The 19,610-nt window shown below is 43.0% G+C and overlaps 1 protein-coding gene across 2 annotated transcripts in view; it reads left to right on the forward strand.

The window, feature by feature from the left end:
- The first annotated feature begins 278 nt into the window (after positions 1-278).
- The window catches only part of LOC134932483 (cadherin-related family member 4-like), a 298,616-nt gene continuing 279,284 nt past the window's right edge, over positions 279-19,610 (forward strand). For both annotated transcript variants that reach the window (XM_063926947.1, XM_063926948.1), the window contains exons 1-3: positions 279-460; positions 1,834-1,989; positions 16,494-16,676. In XM_063926947.1, the coding sequence (XP_063783017.1) occupies positions 295-460; positions 1,834-1,989; positions 16,494-16,676 (505 nt within the window). In that variant the 5' untranslated portion in view covers positions 279-294. The remainder of the gene's footprint in view (positions 461-1,833; positions 1,990-16,493; positions 16,677-19,610) is intronic.

Raw genomic sequence — 19,610 nt, forward strand, 5'->3', positions numbered from 1 at the left:
GTATTGCAAAAGTCTAAAAAGAGTAGACAAAGTGGGGGCATTTAATCACTATAGGTATGCATTTATTTTTAATTTACCCTTAACTTGTAACTACATTGTTACATTTTACCCTGATTAACAAAAGTTTACATTTCTTGATAGTCTGTCACTAAAGTTAACTTGTTTTCTCTTTACAGAAAAAGAACACTGCACCTAGGGCGCATAGCAACTACAGAGTAAACAAGAATGAGCCAAGTGTACAGTACTGTACATATTTTCCAATTGGACGCTATCATTAATCATGTACACACTTACATGTTTGCTTTAGATCAGTATGAAAATATCAGCAGTGTGCCTCACAAAAGGGAGAGGAAGAGTAAAGAGTCTCCATCGTTAGATGTACCGTATGTGCAATTTGTTCTCTACAGGATGAACATGATGACTTCAAAGAAGATTGCTACTGCTGTTTTCTTTTTTGCAGGTAAGTTACAGTCTCCCAAATGTATATTAAATGTAAGATTCTGTACATTATACTGTACATTAACTTCTACCTAGTGACCAGCAGGGGTACACAGACATTTGGAGGTTCAGAAAAAGCATTACTGGAATCCTGCTAATGCATTTACTGTAAATTTCTAATTTAAACATTTCAAAATTTTAAGCAAGAATATCTGCAGGTTTATATTGTACAGTACTGTACCCTAATACCAATCTTTATTTTGATTTGTATATCCAACGAGAAAGGTATATATTCAGCTGTGACATTGGGCTTCAGAAAGGCTGCAAAATAATTATAATTAAAAATTATTAGTTAATTTAACATACCACGTTTGTTTTAAACAAACATTGTGGCATCAGACACACAGCTCATAGTTCAATGGGATCCAGTCAGGATCACGGTGTTCGGGATCCCGGCAGCCTGAATACCGACACTGGAATACCAACACTGCTCGGAATATCAACGCCGGGGTCCCGAAAAGGATCGCAATGCTGGCGCAGGGATCCCAAATGCCGGGATCAGTTCAACATATCAGTGTCACACTCATGTAGATATTGCATTAAGTAGACAAGGGAAGTAGATCAGTTTCTCCACATCATGTTTAAAACAAACTAATACTGTAGCTTATACCATAATTGGTGTCTACATTCATGAAAACATGGAACTCAGGAAATATGTAGATTGAGTTTTCAGAAACTGGCAAAAAGAAATGATATATGTCTCAGGGATATACTGTATGTAATTTACTACAGTTCAGTATTCATTAGAACTGTACAGTGCTTTATTCGGGGGGGGGGGGGGGGGGTAGTCAGAGGAAGGCTGAAGAGAGGAACCTACTACATGTATGAATCTTTTATCAACTTGTAACTTTAGCAGGAACATGCGGTGAGGTAAATGTCTCAGGAGACACTTGCTAGAACCAGAGCCAGATTTACACACACTATATGAGCCCGAGGGGCCATGTGGGCATTGTACACAGGTACAGCAGTATATACTGGAAAAGGAAGGCAGGTGAGGCATTGCCTCTCCTGTCATAGAATTTTTACTCCATAAAAATGACTAGAATAATACAAAGAAGATATATATAATATATTCTTTGTATTTTTCATATACTTTATATAGTCAAATCTGACAGGAAGGTCTCTGCCTCACCTGCCTTACCCCACCGCACATCACTGAACTTTTGGTGAGTACTGGCACCTTTTAGAAGAGTACTGGTACCTTTTTGCAAAGTAATAAAATCACTGGAAATATCATGTATGTAATATGAGAAACAACAGTACATTGAATCTCTCTGTGATAATGGCCTTGCATATTTCAACTGTTATAGTGAAAATGGTGTTTTGTATTTTCAGGGATCTCTCAAATTACAGCGGTGATCACATTTGACAAAATGTCTCCCGTTCGCATACTTGAAAACAGTCCAGAAAATACAGAAATTGCTATAGCTTCTGGAAGTGGTAGAGCATACCGTATTCGTAACACTCCTGTACCTTTTCAGATTGATGCAAGTAAGTATGAATTTTACTTCCTTCTGATAGTTATTGAAACAATTGCTACTAGTTATTAACACTATGCACAATTATTGTGCAACTTAAAATATAACGTTTTTGATGCAGCCAGAGTGTAAAGTTGTTTCCGCAGCAAAGATACACCAGTTGTCATAATGAGGACAGTCATATGTTTGCACTACAGTTTGTGGTTGGCTCTCACAAAAGCACACAGACAAGTTGCTATATAGATAACCAGTACCAGACTTCACAGACTTGGCCATATCTATACACTATGGGGGGATGTACTAAAGTAAAAATATGTACCAAAATCCGGAAAGCAAACTTTCCGAGCTTGGACCCATAGGCAATGCCATCTCTAGATGGTTTTGCCCAGTACAAGCCAGTGAACTTCTTTTCACATTCTTCTTGAGAGGGATCCAATTGGATCCCTCCCAGTGTCCCCTGTGGCATGTGTGTCATCTAGTACATTTGTAGTACTGAAGGACTACCAGGTTATAAACCCAGAAGCCCAATCATCACAAAGTACAGATCTTTTTTGAAGAATTGTCCTTTGCAATTTTAATTGCAATTCTAGGTACATGCCGGCAGTGCTATTAATGCCGGTATGTACCCAATAAGTAGCACAATCCAAAATGTGATGCATGCTGTAGAACTTCTCGCTCAATAACAGACAGGCACACATAGTAGGGATTCCCTATAATAATGTGAACCAAATTCAGCTTGTTTGAATGGGGCTGAAACTTCGCAGAGACCTGAAAACAATGTGCGAATGGATCCATCAATAAACTTCTAATTTTTAATGTAGATGTTTATTAAATTGTGAATGCCCCTCTGTCATGATAAAATGCCTCCCATCACTACATTGGTACCTAGACTAATAATGGTGTCTATAAGAGAGTACTTACCTCTCTGTTCCATCTACTTATCATCTAAAGAAAATAGTAACTGGTACCGGGTTGGGGTCGGGTGACTGGCAGTCAGCATACCGACGCTGGGATCCTGGTCACCAGAATGCCGGGAGGGGAATGAGCGCAACAAAGCCCCTTGCGAGCTCACTGTGCTCACCACGCTGCAGGCTTGGTGGATCGCTGCACTCGCCACAGGTTCTATACCCACTCTATCGGTGTCGTGGACACCGATGAGTGGGAATAGCATTGGGCCCCCTGCCGGCATTCTGGTGGTCGGGATCCCAGCGTCGGTATGCAGACCGCCGGGATCCCAACCACCGGTAACATGACTACAACCCAACTGGACCTACAGTAGCTCATAGCTACCCTTACTACAAACAGCTGTGATTGTGTAGTCCTAGGCCAAAATAAACAGTTGCAGCTTCCCAAGTGTTAAAAAAAGGAGGATTATGAACACACACCCAAATGTGTTGAATGTATTAAAAGGTGCATCATTGTCAGTCACTGTAATTTACTTTTCATAATACAGGTCAAGAATGTAAGAGTGTGCTTTTGTAATATAGTAATTACAATTGTAATAATAATGCTTATTTTCTGATATTGTGACACCCGTGACCTCTCTTTTAGGGAGTAATGTAATGAAGTCTGTGTTTGGTGGCCATGCGGTATGCCAACCGAACACAGACTTTTTTTTAAAAGGGGCAATGGGGCTAATTCAGATCTGATTGCTAGGCTGCGTTTTCGTATGGGTGGCGTTCAGGTCTAAACTGCACATGTGCATGCACCGCAATGTACAGGCACGTCGCACGGGTACAAAGCGGCTCACCACTCAGTGATGGGTTTGTGCGAAGAATCCATTCGCACGGACAATCACAAGATTGACAGGAAGAAGGCGTTTGTGGGTGGCAACTGAACGTTTTCTGGGAGTGGTTGGGAAATTGCAGGCGTGTCCATGCGTTTGCAGGGAGGGTTCCATCAATTCCGGTCCCAGACAGGCTGAAGTGATCGCAGCGGCTGAGTAAGTCCTGGGCTGCGCAGAGACTGCTAAAGATCTGTTTGTACAGCTCTGCTACACATGCGTTCGCACATTTGCACAGCTAAAATACACTCCCCCTGTAGGCGGTGACTATCTGATCGCAGCAGTGCAAAAATCGCCTGCTAGCAATCAGGTCTGAACTAGGCCCGCTGATGTATAAGGCTAAACCATATCTTAAAGAGACGTTTCAATTAGCTGCAGGTTCTGTGCCTTATGCTCGCGTGTTAACGTCACATGCATTTCGTGGAGCATTTTTATGAAAAGTGTTTTCAATCCCTTTGCAACTCTCCTTCCCTCACATCAGCGGCGGTGCGGCGGGGACGGCGGGGAGCAGCAGAGGGAGGGAGGGAAGAGGAGCGGCGGCCCGTCGGTGTGGGTACGGTGTACCCACGGCTAAATTCTTACGGGTACGCCGTACCCACCAGTACCCACACACTTGCACCACTGGTCTGCCCCAAACAAAGTGCAGTTAGTGCAATACAGTACCTCAGACATATCCAGTGGTGCAAGTGTGTGGGTATGGGTGGGTACGGCGTACCCGTAAGAATTTAGCCGTGGGTACGCCGTACCCACACCGACGGGCCGCCACTCCTCTCCCCTCCCTCCCTCTGCTGCTCCCCGCCGTCCCCGCCGCACCGCCGCTGATGTGAGGGAAGGAGAGCGCAGCCTGCACCTCTCCTTCCCCTCAGTCTCCGGCGGGTGTCTCAGTTTAATTCAGCGCCGATCCGTGAGCCAATCAGAGCTGGGGGGTCATTCCGAGTTGTTCACTTGCTAACAGTTTTTAGCAGCCGTGCAAATGCATTGTCGCCGCTCACCGGGGAGTGTATTTTCACTTTGCAGAAGTGCGAACACTTGTGCAGCAGAGCGCCTGCAAAATCTTTTTGTGCAAAACAAGACCAGCCCTGTAGTTACTCTTCGTGTGCGTGGATTCTAACGACGGAGGGACGGCTTTTGACATCACACAGCCGCCCAGCATTCGCCCAGCCATGCCTACGTTTTTCCCGACATGCCTGCGTTTTTCTAAGCACTCCCTGAAAACGGTCGGTTGACACCCAGAAATGCCCACTTCATGTCAATCTTCCTGCGTTCGGTCTTGCAACTGAAAGCTTCGCTAGAACCTGTGCAAAACCACGATGCTCTTTATACCCGTATGTCACGCGTGCGCATTGCGGTGCACACGCATGCGCATATTAGCCATTTTTTTCACTGATCGCTGCGCTGCGAACAACAGCAGCTAGCGATCAACTCGGAATAACCCCCAATATCCCCAGTGCCCTTCTCTTGTAATGAGTGTTCAACTTGTAATTCTGCAAAGGATCAAATTCTTAGCAACTAGTTAGTGGGTATGAAAATGGGATCGTAAAGAAAGGGAGTGAGTAGTGAGACTACAGAATAAATGCCACTCTTACCCTGCGGCTTATTGCTGACACAAACCCAGCGGTATGGGGAAAGGCTATTCAATAAAATAGCCTTTTTCCTGTGCCGAAAAATCGTGATTCACACACGGAAACCCACTGATTCCACAGTTTAGGCAGTTTTTTACCCATGCGCGACCGAATTTTGTGGTTTTTGAGAAGACTTTTTCGGTTCAGTCAAACGTTGAAGACTCACGCGTGGTACTGCAGGGACTCATGCGTGGGGTAATCCCAACTATTTGAATAGGTCTGGAGCAGCAATTAATTCATTGAATCCACCCTTAGTCCTCACTTTCCTCCACACATCTAGAGGGGAATCCAATTTGGTGCAAGATTTAGTGAGTTAAAAAAACTTGCGTACCTCGCACTCAATTTTGGATTACCGCGGGTATGCGTGCTCCCGATACCTGCTGTCTCCAATTAATAAAAATGGTTGCCGGGTTTTCAGCGCTGAAAACCCTGTTGTGCATGAATAAATGAAAATTTAATAAAAGATTCCCACCTGTCCGGTCCTCTCGGATGGTCCCCTGGGCTCACGGTGGTCTCCCCTTCCATCTTGCCACTGGAGAGGGGGCTGCTGGGAGTCCCGGAGGCTGCCTGCCTCTTGCCTCCTCAGCATTGAGAACGCCACACTAGGAAACCCAAACCTACTGTGAGTACCTTTTGCCATGGGAAGGGAAGTGACAGTGTCACTGCTGCCTCCCTTTACATTTGTTCCTGGGACATATGGTGCCATGGCTTTGGGACGACTATGTGTTACCAGTTTTCACCCCGAGCACCCCAACCCATCAGCTGTTTTTACTCCAACTAACCTGGGCCAACTGTCCCTGGCCCTCATTAGACTGCTTCCAGATTTCCAGTGTATCATCTGCATCTGCACGCTCTGGGAGTGTATGCTTGATATTGGGACATGTACTTCAGTCCTCTGATCCTGCCCTGCATTTCCCAAGGGGTTCTTTTCCCCCACACGGCTCCTGCTTTTGGTTCTCCTCCTACAGTTACCGGCTGCTGATTCAGGGCCCTTCCATTCCGCCTTTCACTCTGACAGCTCTGGCATGCACTAATTGATGACTATCTCCCCTCCTACCCCTATTTGGCACAAGTGGATTTTCTCACCTTCCCACCTTCATCCTCCTAGACCTTAAAATGCTAATGTAAAGAAGTTCGCTGGAAGTGATATCCCCCCTTATCTCATGAAACACAAGCATCCACCTGACCCTAAGGCTTCTGCACCTGACCCGGCTCCTGACTCCTCCAACTTAGAATCAGAGGTGGATGACCTCACCCCTATGATTCACAGGGACTTCCTTAATTTTTAAGGTACTTAAAGTTCATTAAAATTATAGAAGTTACCAGCTAGATCTGACCAACAAGAACACAGAGTTGAGGAGATGTCACTTTCCAGCAATCTGTTAATGCTGACTTCAGGCAATTGCATCACAACATTGCTCAGCTCCAAGAGGGCCTTCCGGATTAGCACAACAGAGCCTGGTTCAACAATTATGCATCAAAAGCATCCCTGAACATATCAAGCTTCCTCACCTCTATCTGAAATGGTTATTCATACCGCTGTATCCCACCACTCCTGAAGACCACTTACTCTTTGATCAGGCTCACCACGCACTGAAACTGCACCCTCCGAGCTCCTCTCAACCTTGTGATGTAATTCTATGTATGCACTATTACATGGCCAAGGAAGCCATAATGAGAGGGCAACTTCAAGGATACTACTCTTAGATATTTAAGGATTTCTCTCCTAGACATAGAAACTTCAAACCCCTCATGTCTCTGCTTCATCATCACAACATAAAATACCACAGGAGTTAACCCTTCCAAATTCTAATCTGGCACCAGAGCCAGCTACACGTGGGCCACTCTCTTTCTGAAGTTCAATATTTCCTCCATACACTGAGCCCCTCCAGAGAGCTTGTCCCTGCGACCTCCAACACTCTTCCCCTATGGCCTCAGCAAATGATGTCCTGATGCTCCCCTCCAATGGTGTTGTCTACTGTCCCTAGATCCTCCAGATCAACTACCCCACCTCCATAACCTGAGGACTCATGAAGGTTTAATGGTTCATCTTTTTAGTCCCAAAGAGTCCCTCTGGCTTGTGAGGCTACCACCTTTGAAGACACCTTAGGTTGCTGTCTCACTGCTTGCTCCTGGACTTCATTTAACCCTCCCTTGGCTTGTTTTTCACTTTTACTTCCTACTCATTATCCTACCTGTGAAGGTGTATCCAACAGCAAACGAGCGAGACTACATTATAATGTGTTCTATATTCATGTGCTGAATTCTTATGGTTTTTCATACATGTTTGTAACTAGATTACCATGTCATATCTGTGTTATTTTTTTTTGCAAATGTTTGCCATGTCCCATATGCTATTTTCTGTGACTATGACCCTTCACTCCTCACCTACCGCACTTCATTCCCTATATTGACCTTATTGCACTCCCTATTTTGGCTCAGCTATGCCATCTCCCATCACCTACCTTCTCCTCCTCTTTTTCCCCACTCTACCCCTATACTCTACTTGTACGATGTTGCATTACTTTTATACTTCTTTTTAACCACTTAGGACATCACTCTTCTTAAGGCAGCTTTACTGAACTTCGATTCCCTCTTGCTATGCCCCCACACCCATTAGCTCACCTATGTGCTTTCCCAGTACATAGTTTCTCTCCTAGCTGTCAGCACCCATGGCCTTGGTCTCCTGTGTAAAACTGCAAGCCCTCCCCTCCTTTCCTATCCCAGTACTCCTACCCTCTCACACAGGACTTCTTTCTCTCTCTACTTCTATTGTTTTGCCATTACAGCTGATTTTTCAAATTTCAATTGTTTTCTTTCTTAGCTTTCTTTTTGACCATTGCTTAAAGGGTTGTGCTTTAATGTGAAGGGCCTCCATATTCCTTAAAAGCACAGTAGGCTTTTTACCACCCTTAATACTATGTGTAGAGGAGCAGTGGCGTAAGTTCGTCACAGTCGCCCGGAGGCAAGATAAATATTGGTGCCCCCCTATTTCCTATATTAAGATAAATATATGTATGTATGTATGTATGTGCGCATGTATATGTGTGTGTGTGTGTGTGTGTGTGTGTGTGTGTGTGTGTGTGTGTGTGTGTGTGTGTGTATGGAGTGTTCTGAAAAAAATTATATATTGTATTTATACATTTAATTGTCTTTTATTATAATCACACATTTCTTAGCAGTCATACCCAGGATTAGAACCCATAACCTGTTACACTGACAGCAGACACTTTACTGATTGAGCTATTTGCTCCTGTACAGGAAGCATTAGAAGTCTAACTATATGAAGTTACCTGTAATTGTCAGAGAAGTATCTTCATATAGTTAGAATTCTCATATTTCCTATACAGGAGCAAACAGCTTCATCAGTAAGGTGTCTGCTTCCAGTGTAATAGGTTGTGGTTTCTAATCCTGGGTATGACACTTGTAAAATGTGTATATTCAGTATAATAAAGTGGATGTGATTTGTAAGGTGCAGGGACCAGTGAGGAAGTCGGCCACTGAAAAGACAGTGACAGCTATCAATTAACTTAATTCAATGGAGTCACAGAATGGGAGGAGAGGTGCCCCCCTTCAGAGCAGGAGCCTGTCGGCAGATGACTCCGTTGCCTCCCAGAGTTCTGCCTCTGTAGAGGAGGGACCTGGATTTTCTCAAAGAGACCTACTTTTGTGGGATCTCTTCCCAGAACTGTGTTCTAAGGCCTAACCCACCTTCCTGCAATCCCAAACAAAAGAAGTGTGGCAAGGCTATTCCTTTTGCTTGACACCTTACCTTCGACCTGACACCCACTAAGATGAGGGGGCTGTTTCCTAATTCTTGTGGGCACCCTTAACAACACTCTCTCTACTACTGCTAATGTTTTCTCCCCTAACCAAAGCCAACTTGCCTTTTTCACTAGGTTTTCTTGTAAAATACAAGCCACCTTTATCTTTTCTGGTGATTTTAATGTGGTCCTGTTCCACACACTGGACAGATCTACTGTGGGGGATGTAGTTATGTGACCGATGGTCAGGAGACTGACGGTCACAATGACTCACCCTGCATCCTAAATCTTCATAATTCTGACAGCCGGCATGCCGACTAGAAGGGACTATTTCCACTCGTGGGAGTCCACGACAACCATAGAGTGGGAATAGAACCTGTGGCGAGCACAGCTCACTACCGAGCCCACAAGGGGCTTCGTTGCCTCCTCCCCCTCACCCCGCTGGCTCTCTATGGCCAAAATCCCGGCATCAGGATGCTGACAGCCGGAATCCCAGCCGCCGGTAACGCAGCCCCAACCCACTGTGGCTCATGGGCTCTGTCCAACTGGACCTTCACAACTCTAAAGCACTACTCGGTGTCATGAAGACTAGCTTCTTTGTGATTCCTGGTGGGTTTGAGAGCATCTCAACCAGGAATACACCTTCTTTTCTCCAATGCACTACTCATATTCCCATATAGACCCGATTCTGCTCTGCCGCTACCTGGCCCTCCGACTTACGAATGATAAGATCCACCCTTTGATCTGGTGTGATCATTCTTCTATCTCAGCCGACCTCTTGGGCATTAATGACCGCCCTTTCCCGATGATGTGGCGATTTAATGATCCCATTCTCCACAACTGTGACACAGTCATCCATCCCGGTAGGATCATTTCACATTAAACACTCTGTGGATGGTTCACAAGGATGTTTTGAGGGGACACCTGATTAGCATGGGCTCTAACAATATAAAATACTTTCTTACCCTCACTAACGCCCTTACTATTTGTCTCCAAGAGCTTCCATCCCAACATAAACTGTCACCTGATCCCTCCCTACTAGAGGAGCTTACCACTTTTTTTCACTCCCTCAATCTCCTCTTTTCCAAGTATACTTTTAAATACCTCAAATGGTTGGAACAAACTTTCTATGAGAAAGGAGACAAGGCTGACAGAATCCTGGCTTCTGGGCTCAGATTGTCGTAGTTTCACAAACATATTCCTATGATTAAAAGCTCCAAGAATCATTTATCCCATGATCATGCTGCTATTCACACATAATTTCAAAATTTCAACCTTTACAATTTGCAAGCCTCCTCTTCTACCCACTGATACAGTGATTCAAGAATTTCTTTCTCCTGTCCTTCTCCAATTATTCTGTAAGGCATTAGCTAGTTTGAGGGGAGAGGAAGTTGAAGCTTCTATCAAGCTGAAAAAATCTGGCAATCTGGACCAGGTGGCTTTAATGTCACATAATATAGGAAGTTCGTGGGCTACCTGGTTCTCCACCTGTATTCACTTTTTAATGTTGACTTACAAGGTGGTTCCTTCCCTACTGAAATACATGAGGCTCGGATCATGGTGATACCAAAGGAAGATAAGGACCCACACAGTTGTGCTAGTTATAGGCCCATCTCCCACCTCAATCTAGTGCTAAAATTCTAGCCAATAGGCTTAACAAGGTCCTTCCCTACTTAGTTCATTGTGATCAGATTGGTTTCGTACCAGGACACCAAGCATGGGACAATACCCATAGGACCATAAACTTAATCCATATTATAACTTCTACTCTTTCTTATCAGACTTTTCTTTATTACAGTTTGTTTTCATCTTTCTTGTCTTACTCCTTCTACCACACGTAGCACCCCTTTTTATCTAATTTTTATGTCCAACATCTATTGTTCATTATGGTACTTTCCCTTTTCTTGTTTTTCTGTCCTCCCCCTGTACCTCTACTCTTTCACCTATACCCCAAGCTATATACTAAAATCACATAATGTGGGGGTAATTTTGATCCTACGGTATTACTAACCTCAATAACATTAATTTCCACTCATTTCCAGTCTATTCTGAACACCTCACAATATTGTTTTTAGGCCAAAATGTTGCACAGAGGTAGCTGGATGACTAAGCTAAGCGACACAAGTGGGTGGCACAAACACGTGGCCCATCTAGGAGTGGCACTACAGTGGCAGACAGGATGGCAGTTTTAAAAACTAGGACCCAAAGAGCACATAATGCAAAGAAAAAAAGGTGCAAGATGGAATTGTCTTGGACCCTCCCACCCACCCTTATGTTGTTTAAACAGGACATGCACAGTTTAATAAACCCATCATTTCAGCGACAGTTGGTCCCCAGGAAAAGGCTTGCCAAGTTCTCCAAATCATAGCTAGCTACAAACATACCACCTCCTCCTTTGATGACTTTTCACATTATGAGAAGATGCAGGAGGAAAAGGACAGTGTCAAGAAGGTGACTAAAAAGTAGAGAGGCGCACACAATCAGGAACAACACGCAGGCTTTCCCCTCCACTCCTATATTGGTGTGGAATGGAAAGAACTTCAACCAATTAAATATATAATTACCGCATTACTGGACAAACTGAAAAACTAGGGGCCAAAGCCTCCAAATTTGTACCCCTTTTTCCATTCTCAGGGATTAAGATAATCTCAGATTTAATGCTGGGATGCAAATAAACTGGTGTATACCACAAGTTCAAGACTGGATATTTTCCCCTCCACGGAGTCTGGAGACTTATACTGTATTGTAAAAATCTTGTTGGCTTCTTTTTTTTTTCTTTTTTTTTATTGCATTTTTATTTTCATATTTTGTGGCAGATGCCTTATTTTTGTTTTTCACAGCTCCCGGTTACACACATGTGACCAGTTATATGAATATGAGCATACCTGTGTGTCTTGTTTATTTTTTTCATATTTCATTTTTAAATAAAGCAGCCCCTTAGATGTTTTAGCAGCCCCTCCTGAGCCCCCACAGCAGCCCAGGAAGGGGCAAGTTGAGTTCGGGTGGGTTCGGAACAGTTCTAAGCAGGACTGTGCAGTGAATTTTTTGTTATTGAGAACCTGTCCTAGTGGAACTTACCACTCTACAGTCGAAAATCATTTCATACTATAAATAGGACTGTGGTTGGAAGCTATGCTAACCTCTGTGCCCACAGCATGCCTCAGCCTGGCAAGCCAAACATTTTCCTGGCTGTAAGCTACCATGAGACTAAATACTGGGTTATTCAGTAACTGTGCCTCACAGGAGCTCCTGGCCCATCTAGTGCTGCAGTGCAATAGAAAGCTGATGCAATGCAAGATCACTGAAACTCTGTTCTTCAAACACCGTGAGTTTGCGATAACCCTACGCAGACCTTAGGAAAAGAACCATGTACAACAAATGCACATCTTTTAAATAAATAATCCCAAAATGTGGAACATCAATAATAAATCAAAATTAAGGTTGACTAGTTGGAGCAATTCATTTGAGTGAGTCCCTAACATGAAATAATTGAGAAGAACCTCTCTCTAATGCTCCGGCAGAAAATATCTCTTTTACCTCTCTGGCAGTTGCGCTGGATTATGATTCTGTCTCTTCTGAGTCACACTGACTTTAGCCACAAATGTGGTCTCTCCCCACTTTATTAAAAAACACTTTGTCAAAATAGCAATTTCCATTTCCACCTTTGCGGCTATGTTTTCACAATTCTGTTTGTGATGTTGAAGCTTGTTTCATATCTGCTCTAGGCTTTCATTTGAACCTTGGATCAGGTAAATCAGCACCACTGGAATTATATGGCAGCACTCCTGGACTTATACAGCATAGGCAGCACCCCCGAAAATTACACAGCACAGCAGACAGGCAACAGCACCTCTCAACTTAAACGGCAGTGGTGCAGCACCCCTGGACTGATAGGGCAGAAGGGGCAGCACACCATATAGGGCAGTACCCCTGGAATGATGTGGCAAAGAAAAGACATGCAAGATGGCTCTCCCACCCACCCTTATGTTATATAAACAAGACATGCACACTTTAACAAACCAGTCATTTCAGCGACAGGGTCTGCCACATGACTGTGGCTGAAATTATTGATTTGTTTGGGCCCCCACCAAAAAAGAAGAAGAAAAGTAATTAATCTCTCCTTGCACAAGCTGGCTCTACAGTGGCAAGATGTCATCCTCGTCCTCAGATCCCCTCCTCCCTTCAGTGCTTACATCCTCATCCTCACAGAGAAATAATATTCAAACAAATCACATCATTTAGGTGTCAGTGGACTGGTTACGGTATTACCCAAAGTTTTGAACTTGACAATGACTTATGATGAATGCACTGCAGGTGACGTATAAGGGAGTATGTTCCTAGGTGGTAAACATCCTTACCACTACTTATTATTATGATTGACAAAGGCAACAGATGGCTTGACACCTGTTGCCTGGATTTGTGGATAAATAATTCCACACTGAAGAGGTGTCTTTTTTGGTATTTTGCCGAGGCATGACAATGGGCTTTTTCATCCCATGGCCAACAACTGTCTCCACTGGTGCCTAATTCAAACAAACCACATCACCATCAGAATCCTCATCCTCAACCTCTTCCTCAGCGCCAGCTACACCCATATCCTCCTTATCCTGGTGTACTTCTACAGTGACATCCTCAATCTCAATATCAGCAACTGGACTGGCGGTGCTCCTCCCAGCACTTTCAGTGGGCATGCAATTGGTGGTAGGAGCCTCCTATTTCCATACAGTGTTGAGAAGGTCAGGCCTAGACATCGCAACTGCGGGCAGTGCCAGCACCCCAGTATTTTCACAACACCCCTGTAATTTTACAGCATACAAGATCAAGCCAGTGTACATTTATTTTCACTGCACCCCTGTATTTTACAGCATACAGGGCCAGTGTACTTTTATTTTAACAACAGCACCCCTGTATTTTTACAGCATACAGGACCAGTGTACTTTTATTTTAACAGCAGCACTTCTGTATTTTTACAGCATACAGGACCAGTGTACTTTTAACAGCAGCACTCCTGTATTTTTATAGCATACAGGACCAGTGTACTTTTATTTTAACAGCAACACCCCTGTAATTTTTACAGCATACAGGACCAGTGTACAGTTGTTTTCACAGCAGCACCCCAGAATTTTTACAGCATACAAGACAGGGCCAGTGTACATTTCTTTTCACTGCACCCCAGAATTTTTACAGCATACAAGACAGGGCCAGTGTACATTTATTTTCACTGCACCCCAGAATTTTTACAGCATACATGACAGGATTGGTGTACATTTATTTACACTGCACCACTGAATTTTTACAGCCAGCACCTCTGTATTTTCACTGCATACAGGAGGATAGTACCCCTGCCCCCTGAACAACACAGTGACAGCCAGGACAACAACACCCATGTACAGCTGCAGCACCCCTAACAGCACATGAAACACCAGTGACAGCCAGGACAGCACCCCTAACAGCACAGGAACACCACAGTGACAGAAACAGCACCCCTGACCCCACCCAATGCCATCACCCACAGAGAGAGACAAAGGTCTGTCTCCCTCACTCTCCAAGTCCGTAGCCAAAATGGCGGTGATGCACGGCTCCTTATATGGAGCCCACTTTGACATCAGACATCCGCCCTCCATTCTCCTGGACACACCTGCGTTTTCTTCTCCACTCCCCGAAATCTACTCCAAACGGTCCGGACCCCCCCAGGAACGCCTTCGTTCTGTCAATCTTCTTGCAGTTGTCTCTGTGACTGCTTTCTTCGTAGGACTTGATATAACCCGGCAACCCCAGTTGCCGGGCAACGACACGCATGCGCAGTACGGCTGCTGCGCATGCACATTACAGACATGTTCACACCGCAGCGACAAACTGCTGCGTGCAAACGGGTTGGAATGACCCCCAATATCCCTTAAAAATATGCCACACATTATTTATGCCCTTATACACATAATGACACGCATAATGTCCCTTTCACATATGCCGCACATTATTAGTGCACTAATACACATAATGACACACATAGTGCTCCTTACACATTTTCCGCACATTATTAATGCATTTATACACATGACACGCATAATGCCCCTAACACATATGCCAAACACTACTGCACAACCAACCCACCCGCACACAGCACTCACATAGCCGCTAACACTATGACCTCTGCCTCTGCTTGGATACAGATGTTTCCTCATACATCTTGCCTCAATACGGCATACAGCAGCAGGAGATGCCTGGAGTGAGTCAGCTGGCAGTTCTGCTAACATTGGGCGCCTTTTTTTTTATGAAAGTGCATCTTATTTGCATTACTATGTGGCTAGGATGTACAAGCAGCTTCTGCTGATTACAATGATATATGGTATGCCTATATTCTGTGTGCGACTGTGACTGTATCGGCATATGAAATGCTTATGTTACAATGATTTCCAGGAATACACTGTAACGTAGCATTTTGCAGATACAGCCGCAGTCACACACAGAATATAGGCATGCTGCATATCATTTTAATCAGCAGAAGCTGCTTGTGCCCCTAGACATACCAAATGCCCTAGGCATTTGCCTAATTTGCCTATGCTTCGGGCCGGCTCTGTGTAAGGGGCATTACTGTGTGGGGCATAATATGGTGAAAGGGGCACTATTACTAATCCATATTTGGCAACATTGCAAAAGAATCTGTGACACAGATGCTGTTATAGATACAGAGCATCACCGTAGAATAGAAGGCCTATTTCCTTTACCTGTGTGCTCTTTAGAAGGCCAGCCCATTATGTAAATTGCAGGAATATCTGGCACATTTCAGGACAACGATCTGCCAGTGTGTAAAGAGAAAAGATTAATTGGCCAATGTCCTCAACAACAGATATGTTTGCACATGGCAGTGGTGGTTGGTCAGTGTGTACCATCTGCAGATATATATTTAGATGTGTACCCACCACGTATTTTGATCACAACTGCTTAATAATGTGGTCAGGCACTGACTGTAATCGCATAGCAAGAGCCAATGCTAATTGTACATCACATTCTTTGTATAGTTGATATATACTGTATTTGTCTGCTTGATACAAGGACCTTAATATATGAAAAGTCACATACACAGTATAATAACTATGAAATAATAATTATTTTCACAAACATTGTGTAATCTGCAAAACTAAAGCACTGTATACAAATTATAGTTTATAGTGCGCTGGGACTAATTCAAAACTACTGACTGCTTTATCCACACAATTAGCATAAACTCAGTATACTGTGGCTAATAAACAGCATTTAACAGCTTCAGTCATTTCCCATTTTTTACAGTATGAATTCAAATTGGATTTACTGTATATGGATTATTTTAATTTACATCTGTGTTTTGCAGTTTCCGGAGTAATTACTACTACTAGGAGTTTTGATTTTGAAGATGCAACACCTAACAGATATGAATTAACAGTTTCAACTTCAGGCGGCCTTCTCGTTACTGAGGATAGTGCTCCTTTAATTGTGATTATTGAAGATGTCAATGAGCCCCCAGTGTGTGCATCTCAATTTATGCAAAAACAAGGTAATTGTATTAAATAGTTTTACTTTGGGTAGATAAACAGATGATTTCACAAAAGTGTGTTTTTATAACAATAGTGTTCAGTGAATTCCAATGACTGATACAATAGGGACATTAGAGATGTTTTAACAGGACTTCATTGGGACCTATGGCTACTCCAACTTAACTAGAAGTCTTCTTCTATTATCATCATTACCAGTAAAGATGCATCTTTAATACAGACTGACATATAGGTGTCCCAGTTCTAGATTTCAGTTTTATGTGAGCCTTAAATATACAGTAAGCAACTTCAGCTTACAGTGCATCCGGAAAGTATTCACAGTGCTTTACTTTTTCCACATTTTCCACAGTTATGTTACAGCCTTATTCCAAAATGGAATAAATACATTTTTCACCTCAAAATTCTACACACAATACCCTATAATGACAACATGTACTAAAAATAAAAAACTAAGAAATCACATGTACATAAGTATTCACAGCCTTTGCCATGAAGCTCAAAATTGAGCTCAGGGGCATCCTGTTTCAACTGGTCATCCTTGAGATATTCCTACAGCTTAATTGGAGTTCACCTGTGGTAAATTCAGTTGAATGGACATGATTTGGAAAGGTAAACATCTGTCTACATAAGGTCCCACATTTGACAGTGCATGTCTGAACACAAACTAAGCATGAACTCAAAAGAATTGTCTGTAGACCTCTGAGCCAGGATTGTCTCAAGGCACAAATCTGGGGAAGGGTAGAGAAAAATATCTGCTGCTTTGAAGGTCCCAATGAGCACAATGGCCTCCATCATCCATAAATGGAAGAAATTCGGAACCACCAGGACTCTTCCTAGAGCCGGCAAACTGTCTAAACTGAGCAATCGGGGGAGAAGGGCAGTAGTCAGAGAGGTGACCAAGAACCCGATGGTCACTTTGTCAGAGTTACAGCATTCCTCTGCGGAAAGAGGAGAACCTTCCAGAAGGACAGCCATCTATGCAGCAATCCACCAATCAGGCCTGTATGGTAGAGTGGACAGACGGAAGACATTCCTTAGTAAAAAGCACATGGAAGCCCACCTGGAGTTTGCCAAAATGCACCTGAAGGACTCTCAGACCATGAGAAAACAAAATTCTCTGGTCTGATGAGACAAAGATTGAACTCTTTGGCGTGAATGCCAGGCGTTATGTTTGGAGGAAACCAGGCACCGCTCATCACCAGGCCAATACCATCCCTACAGTGAAGCATGGTGGTGGCAGCATCATGCTGTGGGGATGTTTTTCAGCGGCAGGAACTGGGAGACTAGTTAGGATAGAGGGAAAGATGAATGCAGCAATGTACAGAGATATCCTGGATAAAAACCTGCTCCAGAGCACTCTTGACCTCAGACTGGTGCGATGGTTCATCTTTCAGCAGGACAACAACCTTAAGCACAATGCCAAGATATCAAACGAATGGCTTCAGGACAACTTTGTGAATGTCCTTGAGTAGCCCAGCCAGAGCCCAGACTTGAAACCGATTGAACATCTCTGGAGAGATCTGAAAATGGCTGTGCACCGACGCTCCCAATCCAACCTCATGGAGCTTGAGAGGTGCTGCAAAGAGGAATGGGCGAAACTGCCCAAAGATAGGTGTGACAAGCTTGTGGCATCATACTCAAAAAGACTTGAGGCTGTAATTGCTGCCAAAGGTGTACCAACAAAGTGTTGAGAAAGGGCTGTGAATACTTAAGTACATGTTATTTCTTAGTTTTTTAGTTTTAAGAAATTTGCAAAAATCTCAAAAAAACTTTTTTCACATTGTCATTATGTGGTATTGTGTGTAGAAATTTGATGGAAAAAATGAATTTATTCCATTTTGGCATAAGGCTATAACATAACAAAATGTGGAAAAAGTAAAGCGCTGTGAATACTTCCCTTATGCACTGTATATTATATCCCAGGAAGCATCTGGCTCCCAATGACGACAGCTACAATTAGTATAAAAAGAAGAGCCATGTCGAAATAGTTTGGAAAGCTGAATAGGGAGATGATAAGCTGTAAATTTACTAAGGTGGGAGGGTATTTTTAGAACTGGTGATGTTACCCATAGCAACCAATCATATTCTATCTATTATCTTCTAGAAGCAGCTAGATAAATGTTAAGTAGAATCTAATTGGTTGCTATGGGCAACATTACCAGTTCTAAAAAAGCTCCCACCTTAGTAAATTTACCCCTAAGAGTCTGAAAGAGTGTAATCTTTGATAAGTGCTTTTTACTGTATGATATTATCAATTCTGCATCTCAAAAGTTATGTTCCTGGACTATATCAAATGGTTACTTACTAACCATTTGTACCAATATCCATTTTCTTTGCCCTGCATGTGCCATGTAAAATTGCTGCTGCTACTATTACTATTACTACTATTACTATTACTACTACTACTACTATTATTATTATTATTATTATTATTATTACTACTACTATTATTACTATGCTTTATTTATGTAGCACACCCATATTACCAAGCATTATACAGAAACGTTTAATCTTTCATATCATGTAATTTTCTACCTCTCTCACACATACGCACCTACACGTCCATCTTTGTTTAGAAGCCAGCATACTGTATTGGGGAATATTTACTAAAGGTTAATTTTGTGTTTTTGGTTGATGTTCCAAATCAGAGATTTACTAATGGCAAAACTGAGAGCACAAAAAAAAAAAAATACAGATTCCCAATCAAAATTGAACATTGAAAAAAAAAATCTGTATTTATTACATACAGTAGATGGTTATAGAACCCCCAGATACTGTATACCAAAGGACGTTGAAATGACCAAAAACTGACCTCAAAATCAATGGGAAATCTGCTCAAACAATATACAGTACCTGCCAGTGTCATTCGAGTTTTGGGAGAAGCACTGCACAGACGACCATGATCTGTGCAGTGCTCCTTAGGGTTAAAAGTAAAT

Source organism: Pseudophryne corroboree, chromosome 6 (assembly GCF_028390025.1).
Source record: "Pseudophryne corroboree isolate aPseCor3 chromosome 6, aPseCor3.hap2, whole genome shotgun sequence".
NCBI classification, from domain to species: Eukaryota; Metazoa; Chordata; class Amphibia; order Anura; family Myobatrachidae; genus Pseudophryne; species Pseudophryne corroboree.